The sequence below is a fragment of the Scylla paramamosain genome, chromosome 8, assembly GCF_035594125.1.
Source record: "Scylla paramamosain isolate STU-SP2022 chromosome 8, ASM3559412v1, whole genome shotgun sequence".
NCBI lineage: Eukaryota > Metazoa > Arthropoda > Malacostraca > Decapoda > Portunidae > Scylla > Scylla paramamosain.
In genome coordinates this window covers 16,527,040-16,539,539 of record NC_087158.1, presented here as the reverse complement: position 1 = coordinate 16,539,539, position 12,500 = coordinate 16,527,040, and the positions used below count along the sequence as shown (strand labels likewise).

Here is a 12,500-nt window from a genome sequence, read left to right as displayed (position 1 = left end):
TAGACTCTTCAGACCTCCAGGGAGGCTTGTTTCAAAATTCTTCCTTCACATGTCTCAGAATGCTTGATGTTTATTGAGCGCAATAAATTTTTGAGGTACTTTTTGAGTACTTCAAGCCACGCGGTGCGTGGCTTGAAGTAAACCTTTCTTAAACCTACATTTTTCATGCTTGAACCCGTTATTTTTTATTCTATCCTGGTTACTGATCTTAAGAATTTTGCTTACGTCCCCCTTGTTATAACCCCTATACCAATTAAAGACTTCCATCAGGTCCCCTCTTAACCTACGTCTCTCTAAGTAATGTAAATTTAAAAGCTTCAGTCTCGTTACGTAAGGAATATCCATTATTCCCTTTATCCTTTGTCATTTTTCTTTGTGCTGATTCTGATAGACCTATATCTTTCCTGGGGACCAGAAACAGCATAGTTTAGATGACGCCTAACCAGCGCCAAATATAATTTTAATCAGGTTATTGTTATTATACCCAGTGGACGGAACTATTTCTCCAATAAATGTTAGAGTTTTAATCAAATCTGGCCCCTAGTTCTTAACGGAAATCATTGCTTATCTAAAGAGGGAGAAGCAAATCATTGCTTATCTGAAGAGGGAGAAACGGAAAAAAAGTTTTGATTTCCACAAAAAAAAAAAAAAAAAATCAGCAATAAGAAAAAAAAACTCAGGAATCACGATTTAATGACAAAAAAGTGTGTGTGTGTATATATATATATATATATATATATATATATATATATATATATATATATATATATATATATATATATATATATATATATATTACAGAAAATTTCCAATTCACAGAAGACGTTAGCATTACCAATCTTTACCCTCTTAATTAAGGACTGAGGGAAGGAGAGCTGCTGTCAGGGAGTGCTGAGAGAGGGAAGAGAGTGCTGAGTGCTGAGCTATTTTAGTATTCTGCTGTGGGCACGGGGAGGAGTGCAGGAGTGTAAGATTCTCAAGGTGGAATGGACGGCAGGAAGGACAGGAATTATTATGAGGAAGAACACAAAGATACACTCTGAAGCTTCGAAGGGAGGGAGGCGAGGAGCGGGGAAGTAAAGATGTGCTTGCGTGAGGAAGGGAATGGCGTGAATGTGGAAGGACGTGGGTGGAGGTATTTTTGCCACAGCTCCTCTCCCCTCCCTCCCCCTCCTCCTCCTCCTCTTCTTCCTCCTCCCCCCCTTCTCCTCCTCCTCCTCCTCCTCCTCCTCCTCCTCCTATAATTTCCAATATTCCCTCTAGTGTAATTACGCACGCGTGTATATTTTTAACTCCGTTTTGTTTTGAGGTAACACACAAACAGGGAAAGATAGATAAACGATAGATAGACATATAGATAAACAAACAGATACAGATATATAGATAGATGGTCGATAAACAGGTAGGTAGATAGATAGATAGATTAATAGACAAATATATCGATAGATAGAAAGGTATGTAGGTAGATAGGCAGATAGATAGATAAATAGATAGATAGACAAATAGATCGATAGATAAAGGTAGATAGTAGATATAGATAAATAGCTAAATGGATACTGACAAACTGGTAGACAGATAGATAGATTGATAGACAGACAGACAGATAGTCAGTCAGATTAAATACAAAGGTAGAAAGATTGAATAAACAAGTATGAATAACTGAGTTTACCTAGAGACACGAGGCTTATCGTTAATAAATCTTCCTCGTTACATCCCACTCGCTGCGTGTTATTGGATCACACACAGACACGCCTCCCTCGCTTCTTTCTCTCTGCTCACACTCAGCAAAGTTACGAGGCCGAGGAAGAAAGTTATCTACAATCTTTTCACATCTTTCTCCCGTTTGACGCTGTTATGATGAGACACACGTTCAATTAGCCGAAAAACGTTTGTGTGTGTGGGTGTGTATGTAGCGATGATGATGGTGGTGGTAGTGATGACTGATTTGTAGTGTTGGTATCAGAGTAACGTCCGCATTGCAAGATTATTACTTTGTGTTTTTTAATGAAAGGTGATGATGGTAGTGGTGGTGATGGAAATAGTGATGATTATGATGAGTTTCTAGCGTTCGTAGGTGATGGTGATGGTAACTGTGATGATGATGATGGTGAGTGTGTGGTATTCGTGGATAATATACATACTGCAAGAATGTTGCTTCTTACAGAGTGCGTGATGGTGATGATGGTGATGATGATGATGAGTTTGGACGGTTCATAAGTAACATACATATTGCAAGTCTGTCACTTCATATAAACTTGTGTCCTACATATCATATTGCCTGATGATGGTGATGGTGATGGTAAATCTCGTCTCTTTCCTCTCCTTTAGTGTGTGTGTGTGTGTGTGTGTGTGTGTGTGTGTGTGTGTGTGTGTGTGTGCGTGCGTGTGCGTGCGCGCGTGCGTGCGCGCGCACAGAGGTGGGTGCATGTGACAGTCTCGTCGTAAGTTACTCATCCGTTGCAGATACTCAATAAAATTCCATTTGGCTTAACGAAGAGCTCAATTTTGAGGAAGGATATTACATAAGATAGTTTAATTAAACTCACAAGGCAATTTTCTGTCCTCTCTCTCTCTCTCTCTCTCTCTCTCTCTCTCTCTCTCTCTCTCCTCATTCCTGTTCTCCTCACTCCCCTAATCACCATCTTCTCCCTCCCCTCACAGGCAACAGAGGGAAGCAGCAGCAGTAGCATGGCAAACAATGGGAGGACCACAGCAGAAACACCACCACCATCACCACCTCCGCCGCCGCCACCTGCACCTCCGCCCCGAGCAGCAGGAGGAGAAGCAGGAGGCGGTGATGACGGAGGTTGGATCAGCAAGAAGCTCTCGTTTACCTTGGCAGCACGAGTCTCCTTCCCGCCAGGTGCGTCTGCCTCTCCTTCAGGACGGCGAGCAGAGATTTTCCTTCTACGTGTATGGCAGTAATGGATTGCTGCAGGAGGCAACGCTTTCCCTCCATCAGGTGCAGGTATGTGTCCGTGTGTCCTTGCGTCCTCTCCTTCCCCACGTCTCACTCCCTTGCGTGTCTCAGGCTCGCATTCAGAAACACTTTTGTCTCTCACCACGACTATTTTCACAGGCCAAAGAGATGATTAATCGGGTTGTCAAGAGTTTTCTCCGGTTGATAATGTAGAAATTTTGTTAATCTGTCACTAGCACCGCAGAAAAACTTTAAGAGACCATTATGCCTTCAATTAAAGCCTTTCGAAAGTAATGGAAGTGCGGCGCAGAAGTGTTTCAGAAATATGGTTCTTACTCTCGCGTGTTTCAGATCGAAGGCTTGAGGGTTCAATCCATTCTCCGTATTTCGAAGCGGTTCGGGTTCTCATAAGGACTACTCGTTTTCAAAGGCCACAAAGATGATTGGTCGGATTCTCATGGGTGCTGTAATGATGATCGTGAAGAATCCTTGTAAAAAATAACATCACCGATTTCATAAAAAACACCCTTGAAAACTGCATAAACTTCCATTAATTAAAGCCTCTTAAAATGCATCAAGGTAGGGTACTGAAACATTTGCTTTGTAGTAGTTTATACAATCATTCAGTCAGTTAGTAAATTAGTCAGTCACGTAATCGACTGTATCTGCACATCAGTATGTTTATCTGAAGGAGATGCAACACGAAACCTTTTTCTTTTATCATTTTTTTTGTCATATGATAGTTCCTAAACTGTTGCTTCCTTTTCGCTTGTCTTTATGCATCACTATATAATTTCTATCGGAGAGAATGTCTTGTTATAATGACTTCACCACCACCGCACTGCTCTGTCTATTACTTTATTATTTTCATTAATATTCTTTTCTGTTTTTTTTTTCGAGGACAGAATAGCTTGTTACTTTTTACCTTTTTCCACTGTTTTTTCTTCTTTCTTTTTTTTTTTTTTTTTTTTTATATACACATGTAGGTTGTGCTGGAGGGGAACCAAACTTTTCCCTTCTCACAGTCCCTGACAGCGCTCCCCTTCCACAGCCTCCTATCTCTCCCTCCGCGTCTCTCTATCGAACATTTTCATAAAAAAAAAAAAAAAAATAAATAAATAAATAAAGATAAAAAAAATTATAAAAAATAGATAAAATAAATAATAATAAATAAAAAAATAAAGAAACCCCGTTCTCTCTTTTACACATAGAAAGTATCTGTTCGTGTCCTGAAGTTTTCTTATTTTGTATCCCTTCTCACTTTATAACATGAGCATGAAGAGTCTATCCCGTTTTCTTTCGCTTCCTTACGTAAGACTCGTTTTCTTCGTCATGTTTTTCAACAGAAATACATTTTTGGGACTACGTTGTGAGCGGAACAGTGCACGTTTATGTTGTCACTCGTCTCTTTGTATTCCTTCTTCCTTTAATTAAACACAGGAGGGAACACTTTCCTTGGGTATATTTTTAAGTTGAAAAAGAAAACGGTTAAGCTGCTACGTACGGTGAGAGACTTCATTAATTTTCTTCTATCTTCCTTACCAACTTTTATTTTATTTCATTTTATTTTTCAACATTACTTGACGACTTTGTTCAATTACAGCTCTCTACTACTACTACTACTACTACTACTACTACTACTACTATTATTGTCCTTTGTTATCTGTTAAGGTTTCCGTTAGCGCAATGTATTTAACGTTTATCCCTTTTCTTTACACACACACACACACACACACACACACACACACACACTAATCTTTCTCTAAGGCTGGTAGATTAAACAATTTTTCCTGTCGCTCCCAACCACGGCCACATTTTTTCAGGACTTCCTTTTCCTCTTGGCCGAACGAGTATTCTTCCTCTTACAAACGCTACCTGACGGCTCCATCACTCCCTTCCCTCTCTCTCTCTCTCTCTCTCTCTCTCTCTCTCTCTCTCTCTCTCTCACACACACACACGCACAAAAACATAAGAAAATAAGGGAAACTGCAAGAAACCAACAGACCTACATGTGGTAATTCCTGCATCCTCTTTTAAAGCTCCCTAATGACTTAGCACTAACAACGTGATTACTGAGTCTATTCCACTAACCTACCGCTATATTTGAAAACCAATTCCTCTCTATCTCTTTTTTTTTAAACACAAATTCTCAAGACTGAACTCATTATTTATTGTTCCATCCCGGTTACTGATCCTGAAAATTTTGCCTGCTTCACCCTTGTTGTACGTACACGTATCAGCAAATGTTGGCGTATCCTCTCTAAGAACCATTTTTACGTTTTTTTTTTAAATATTTTATTATTATTATTTTTTTTTTTTTAACAAATGCTTGGGTTTGAGTTTACCGTTTTCTGCTTACACTCCCATTTTTCTTTTTTTTTTTTTTTTTTTTCTCTTGGGTAGACTAATGGGTTCATTTTTGGCGCAGCTTCCCCTCAGTGTTCCGGCGCACGCTTCCCATGAGTGAGTTAGTAATTTGCTCCCTCATGGCTTAATCCTTTGTGATTTAATTTTTCGGTTACAAGTAATGACAGGACGTTATTCGTTTTCTTTTTCCCGCTAAACGTGATTTTGAAATATCCTTAAAGAACATATCAAGATAAAACTACAACAAAAAATAGATAGAAGCATCCATATTGAAATTGTGAAAGGTTGCCCGAGAGAGAGAGAGAGAGAGAGAGAGAGAGAGAGAGAGAGAGAGAGAGAGAGAGAGAGAGAGAGAGAGAGAGAGAGAAGAGAGATGCGCTTAGCCTCTAAAGTCTAAACAGTGTATGCTTTGAAAAGAGAGGCTTAATAACAATCCACATAAGTGCCTCAGGTAATGGGTTAGGTTAGGTTAGGTTAGGCTAGGTTAGGTTTGGGTTTGTTAGGTTAAGTTAATTTAGGTTAAGTTAGGTAAGGTTAATATAGGTTACGTAATGATAGGTATTGGTAGGTTAGGTTAAGTTACGCTAGATTGGGTAAGTTTAGGGTTAAGTTAGGTTAGGTTAGGTTAGGAAAGGTTAGGTAAGGTTAGGTTAGGTTAAGTTAAGGTTGGTTAGGTGAGGTTAGGTACTTATAGGTTAGATCAGGTTAGATTAGGTTAGGTAAGGTATGGTTACGTAAGGTTAGGAAAGGTTAGATAGGGCATGGTTAGGTTAGGTTAGGTTAGGTAAGATTAGGTATTAGTAGGTTAGGTTAGGTAAGATTAGTTTCAGTTGGGTTAGGTTAGGATAGGCTATGATTAGATGTCGGTAGTGCACTCAAGGAAGGCTGTGCGTGGCTTCAGGTTTAATTCTGAAATTCCCTCTCTCTCTCTCTCTCTCTCTCTCTCTCTCTCTCTCTCTCTCTCTCTCTCTCTCTCTCATAATGATCTCAACCATTTTTCTTTAATATTCACAATTACCTCTTTAAAAATCTGACGGGTAAACCAGTAAAATGCATTATTGAATTTCTGGAAGTACTCTCTCTCTCTCTCTCTCTCTCTCTCTCTCTCTCTCTCTCTCTCTCTCTCTGATAATGACTTCAGATATTTTCGTCCTCTATCTGGTTTACGCTCTATAAAACCTTGAAATATCGCAGTAAAAAGCATTATCGAATCGTAGACAGTACAACGCCTCTCTCTCTCTCTCTCTCTCTCTCTCTCTCTCTCTCTCTCTCTCTCTCTCTCTCTCTCTCTCTCTCTCTCTCTCTCTCTTACTGACGTCAAATATTTTCCCTTCGTTCCCGTTGCACTAGTGGCAGAGCGGTGAGGAGAGAGAGGCGGCAGCTACAGCAACAGTCTCCGTTTATCTTTCACATTATTCAGATCAGGGGACGAGGAGAGGCTGGGAGAGGGAGATGGAGAGGGAGAGGGAGAGGGAGAGGGAGGCAAAACAAGAGGCAGGAGAGACTGTAAGGCAGTGAAAGGGAGTTTCGTGTTATTAATGTTTAGAAAAGTGATGAGATATGGGAGAGAGTATTTAGAGTGAGAGTGAGAGTGAGAGTGGGAGGGAGTTTCGTGGTATTAATATTTCAGAAAAGTGACGAGATATGGGAAACAGTATTTAGAGTGAGAGTGAGAGTGGAGGGCATACCTGTCTTCATTCAGGGGCTTGGACTCAGAAACCCTCAGCTCTTTCACCACGACTATTTCCGAAGGCCACAGAGATGATTGGCCAGGTTCTCCAGAGTGTTTCTCCTGTTAATGATATAGAAATCTTGTTAATCTTCCACTAGAATCTTAAAAAAAAACATCCTTAAAAACCAATATAGCTTCAAATAGAGGGTCTTGAATGTAGTGAAGTTGCGGCGCAGAAGTGTTTCAGAATATGGTCGGGTGTAAGGTGCAAGACTTCTCGTTCGTTGCGTCACAGCATAGAGAGACTGAAAGTGAAATTGTTATTCTGAAAACCACACCACTTTGAGTCAGAAGGAAATGAAATATAAAGAAAAAAATATATAGAAAGAAGAGGAGTATTTTATCCTTTTTCATTATCTATTTGTATTCACTTTTCATCTCTCTCTCTTTTTGGCGTTAAATACCTCGAGACAAAGCAAAATAAAATACAGGGAAGAAAAAATATTATAGAAAAGTATAAAGAAAAGAATATTGTATCCATTTATCATCTATTTCAATTTGTTCGTCACCCGTTTCTTGTTAGTGTTAAAATATTTCATCATCTTAAACCAGAAAATAATATACAGGGAAGCAAAGAGAACAGAAAAAGAAAGAAAAGAGAGGAGCATTCTATTAATTTCTTATCATCTATATTTATTTACATATCATCCGTTTCTCATTACTGTTAAAATACCTCACCACCTTGAACCGGTAAATACAACACAAAGGATGAAGAAGAAACATAGGAAGAAAGAAAAGATAAGACTATTCTATCCATTTCTTATTATCTATGTCCATTTACTTATTACCCATTTCTTAATAGTGTTAAATCCCTCACTGCCTTGAACCATAGCAAGATAGAATTCAGGGAAGAAGAAAAAAACATAGGGAGTCATTTTCTTATTTTCCCGATAAATATGCAACGAGGTACTGAAATAAGCGGCATGATGTTATGAACGTCTGCTATTGGTTAGTGAAGAGAGAGAAGTGAAGGTGAGAGATGATTCTTAACCCTTTCACTGCAACACGAAACAATTAGCAGCACCAGAAGCAATGCGTGAAGTCTTTATAAGCATCTACAAGAAAGTTAGTAATGAAGAATATATTTTGCAATTTTTTTCACAGTTCAAAGATTGGATGTGGCTGAAGAACAAGTAAAGATGTCTCAGAGTGACTGGTAATTATGGAAAGGTGTACCAAGTGGCAGTCAAAGGGTTAACTTTAAACAGACTGGGAGCAGTAGATGAGGTCGATGTGAGTGGATGTTTACAGGACTTAAAGTGGAAACAAAAATCAGAGCATTAGGTGAAGGGTGTAGAAAAAAATAAGGAAAAAAACATGGAGAATAGGTAGAGGTTCTATTAATCCCTCTCTTTCTTTCATCCGAGTTTCTTCCTTTCTCTTCTCGTAAATGTTTTACTTACTTCTCCTTTTCATTTTCTTTTAAGCCCCTTCCTTTTTTTTTTTCTCGTATAATCTCTTCGTTTTCCTCGTGATCTGTCTTAAATCTGTCAGTCAAATCTCTTACTTCTCTTCCTCATCCTCTACTGTCTTATTTCTCCTCCCTCCTTCCTTCCTTCCTACTTTTATTCTATTTCTTTTCCTCCTTTTTCATAATACCTTCCTTTCCTTTTCCTATCATTCCGTTTTAAATGAGTCAACCATACCTCTTTCCCTTCCTTTTCCTCCTCCTCATCTTTCTTCTCCCTCCTTCCTTCCCTTCTTCCTTCCTTCTGTTTCCCTTCCTACTCTTACATAACATCCTCCTTTTCCCTTTCTATAATTCATCCTTTAATTAATGAGAGAACCATTGCTCCTCCCCCCCCCCAGGCCATGCTGCTGGAATGCTCCCCGTACCGCGGCGTGCACGGGGAGAACACACGCTCCTCCTCTGAACTCGACCCGGCGATCCTCCCACGTCCCCACCGGGCCCCCGCACGTCCCTCCAGCAACATACACGGCGTGGTGGCGACTGTACAGCAGGTGAGGTCCTTAATTCCTACCTGCCTTCTTCTTTTCTCTTTGTTCAGTAAGTAATTCCCTTCTTTCATCTTCTATTCTTTAGTTGATTAAAAGGTGGGGATTCAGTTTCTGTGCAGTAGGTGAATCTTTTAATTTCTCTTTTCCTTTCCTTTTTTTTCCGTCTCTTCTTCAGTAGGTAAGGACGAGGTAGTTCTCTTACTGTCCAATGTTCTTGTGTTTCGTATTAAGTAGGTAAAAACGTAAGGATAATGGCAAGGTAAGATAATGTAAAGTGAGGTAGGATAAGGTAAGGTAGGATAAGGTAAGGTAAGATTAGGTAAGGTTAGGTTAGGTAAGGTAAAGTTTGTTTCAGTTTTGGATAATCCTTGTGATCCTTTTCTTTTAGGCACTTTAGTGGACCTTTTTTTTTTAATAATTTTTTGTTACCCTTGGCCAGTACCGCTATTATACAGAAAGGTAAAATAAGAAGAAATGGTATGGTAAGATAAAATAAGCTAAGATAAGGTACAGTAAGGAAAGATGATGTTAGTATGGCGCTATCTACCCACTCTCTCCCTCCCCTCCATCCTTTTCTCCTTCAGTGTGTGTGTGTGTGTGTGTATGTGTGTGCGCATCAGGGTAGTGGAACAGCGGTCTTGCGCAAAAAAATAAAAAAATAAATAAATAAAAACATAAAAACATCCTGCTGTTACTGAAAAAAAGATAAATAAATGGAATCCCAGTCACTGCTTCTAAAACCTTGTTGGTGCAAAACTGTGAACGAAGCACTGGAGTGAAGCTTTTACTTACTTAACTGTGTCCTTTTCGGTTCTGCTTCGCCTTGTTCTGTTCAGGAGAAGCGACTCGACGTGGCTTTTTCGTCCTGACTCCCTGAAAAAAAAGGAATAAATAAAAAAATGGTTAAAAAGAAGAGAGGGAAAAATTCAAGACACTTTCTGCTTCTAAAAATGCTTCGAGTCTTTAATCGAAGCACGGAATTAAAACTCACTCATGCGCATGTTTCGTTCTCGTTTCACTGTGTTTGAAACCATTAACACATTTTTAGTTCTTTTTTTTCACATGTTTTTGAAAGGTAGTTTTTGTGACTAAGAAGAAAGGAAATAGAAAGGGAAAAAATAATGCAATGATTCGCTGCAAAGGGAAGATCAGGTGTTTTTCTCTTTTTCTTTCGTAGACTTGAACAATTATCCTTGACTTCTGTCATTATTTATTTCACTAGTTGTACTCTTCTTTACTTCTCCTCTTACTTAATGTTTCTTGTTTCGAGAAAGGGAGACAGCGATCCAGGATGCTCCTCACCATAAGAAATATACAGTAATATTACCAAGAGTGGAATTATTCTTTGAGTGAGTGTGTGAGTGAGTGAGTGAGTGAGTGAGTGAGTGAGTGAGTCAGTGAGTGAGTGAGTGAGTGAGTCAGTCAGTGATTAAATGAATGAGTGACTGAAAGAGCGAAAGAGTGAGCTAGTCAGTCATAAGTTAAGTAAGTTATAGTTAGTTAGTTAATTAGCTGGTTATATATTTAGTAACTCAGCCAGTAAATCAGCCAGTCATTTAGTCAGTCAATCAATCAGTCAGTCATTTAGCCTGTCACTCAGGAATTCAGTCAGTAGATCAGTATATCAACTAATCAATCAGTCAACCAATCAGTCGAACAGTCAGTCAATGACTCAGTAACCAAACAGACCAATCAGTCGCCCTCACCACTCCCTCTCCCTACAGATGGTGTCCTCGGAGGCGGCACAGACCCAAGGCACCTCCTCCTCTGCGCCCTCCGCCCACACTGACAAGTCCGAGGAGTCCATGGAGATCCCTGAGGACATGCTGCAGAGCCTCCACAACGTACCCGAGCACATCGCGACACAGTGGCAATTCCTCTCCACCTTCTCCCCTCCCACTCCCACCACTGCCAGCACCACCACCACCACCACCACCCTGAACCCTACATCTGTGCCTGCTGCTGCTACTGCTACTACTGCCAGCCCATCAGGAGAATTAGAGGAGGCAATAAAGCCTAACAGAGGGAATAATCTCCTCCCGACGCAGTCTTCAGCGCAGGAGGGGACTATTGATGAAGGGTATGAGATTACTACTCAGAATCTGGAGACGACGGAAGATTACCATTCGAGTCCCGAGGTGCAGTCTGTGGATACCGTCATTCCCTCCGGCAGCACAACCACTTCTGAGGCTCCGGGCACTGCTACGGATGAGATGACCGAGAGTCCCAGTGGTGCCTGGGACTCCAGTGACGCCACAACCCTGCCGCCCACGAGCACCGCCGAGGACGAGGACGGGGAAGGCAAGCAGGAAGGCAAGACCAGTGAGGACACGTTACTCTCCACCCTCACGGATTTCTACGCTGAATCTTACAACAACGTCCGTCTGCCGACCTCTAGCACCTCGCCGCCAGCCATCCTCTCCACCTTCATTGATTACGCCACCAGTGTCCTAAGAGGCGACTCCCATGCCTCCAGGGCCTCGCTGTCACCTATCACAGCGCACCCTTCAGCACCGACACGACCTCCATACACCACCATGACCTCCTCCTCTTTCGATGATGCCGTTGACGACACAGAGGCGACAAACCCTTCCGCCCCTGGGTTCAACTCCTCCGTGCCTACTGATGTACCCAGCGAGCCAAGCACCGGCGTGACACTTTCCTACGGCTCCGACAACCTGCTCAGTATTGATCTGGTTGACCCTGTGGAGTCAGAAAACCCGTACGATGTCATGCCGTTGGAGGGGCAGAGCGGCACCTACCCCGTGCGACCCCCGCCCTCAAGACACACGGGAAGCACGGCGCAGAGTCAAGTAGCTGCCATTGAGCCTCTTAATCCCTACGAGAGTCCCGCGATGCTCCTCCAAGTGCTGCAGAGTCACAACCGACTCCCAGACAGGACAACGGGAGAGGCCGTTCCTTTCTCCACCAAGACGCGAGACACAGGCGACACCCATCCGCCGCCCTCGCCCTCCACCACGAATCATCCCTCGGCAGTCGAAGGCACCAACGATGAGCGCTTCACGGACATCACATCCCAGCACTTCACAGCGACGGGTGGCGGTGGGCAGGACGCAACAGCCTCCGTCAGCCAGTACGTCTCCCAGCCCTCCTCATCACCAGCAGCCGCGCCGCCGTTATCCTCCAACGCTGATGAGGCTCCAACTCAAGAACCCGTCAGCTCCCCGCTGCCCCCTTCCCCCGCCGAGCAGTCAGGCTCCAGCAGCGTCCACAGCAGCGCCTCCAGCGTGCTGCCTCCCTCCCAGCTGGCGAGCACGGGTAACCAGGACAAAATAGACCTGGAGGCTCTTCAAGTGCACGGGAACCTGACGGAGGGTGACATCTTCTACGACTACTACGGCTCCTCAGTCTACCTGGACAATGTACCTGAGGTGCGCCAGGTGTTGCCTCGCGTCCTTGTCTCCTCCTCCTCCTCCTCCTCCTCCTCCTCCTCCTCTTCCTCCTCCCCCCGCCAGTGAAGTGCATTCCTTTAGGGTATCTAGTATATTTCCACAGTATATT

The 12,500-nt window shown here is 42.2% G+C and overlaps 1 protein-coding gene and 1 long non-coding RNA gene across 4 annotated transcripts in view; one reads left to right on the top strand and one right to left on the bottom strand.

Annotated features, from left to right (window-relative positions):
* The window catches only part of LOC135102868 (uncharacterized), a 127,916-nt gene that overhangs the window by 58,743 nt on the left and 56,673 nt on the right, over positions 1–12,500 (bottom strand). For 2 of the 3 annotated variants that reach the window (XR_010269810.1, XR_010269811.1), the window contains exons 3-4: positions 9,771–9,851; positions 6,976–7,079 (exon numbers count right to left, since the gene is read on the bottom strand). This is a non-coding gene — a long non-coding RNA (uncharacterized LOC135102868). The other variant, XR_010269812.1, reaches the window with a different exon arrangement.
* Positions 1–12,500, top strand: part of LOC135102866 (uncharacterized) — a 78,742-nt gene that overhangs the window by 42,236 nt on the left and 24,006 nt on the right. The window contains exons 3-5 of the mRNA XM_064008455.1: positions 2,662–2,968; positions 8,829–8,981; positions 10,703–12,370. Of these exons, the coding sequence (XP_063864525.1) occupies positions 2,662–2,968; positions 8,829–8,981; positions 10,703–12,370 (2,128 nt within the window). The remainder of the gene's footprint in view (positions 1–2,661; positions 2,969–8,828; positions 8,982–10,702; positions 12,371–12,500) is intronic.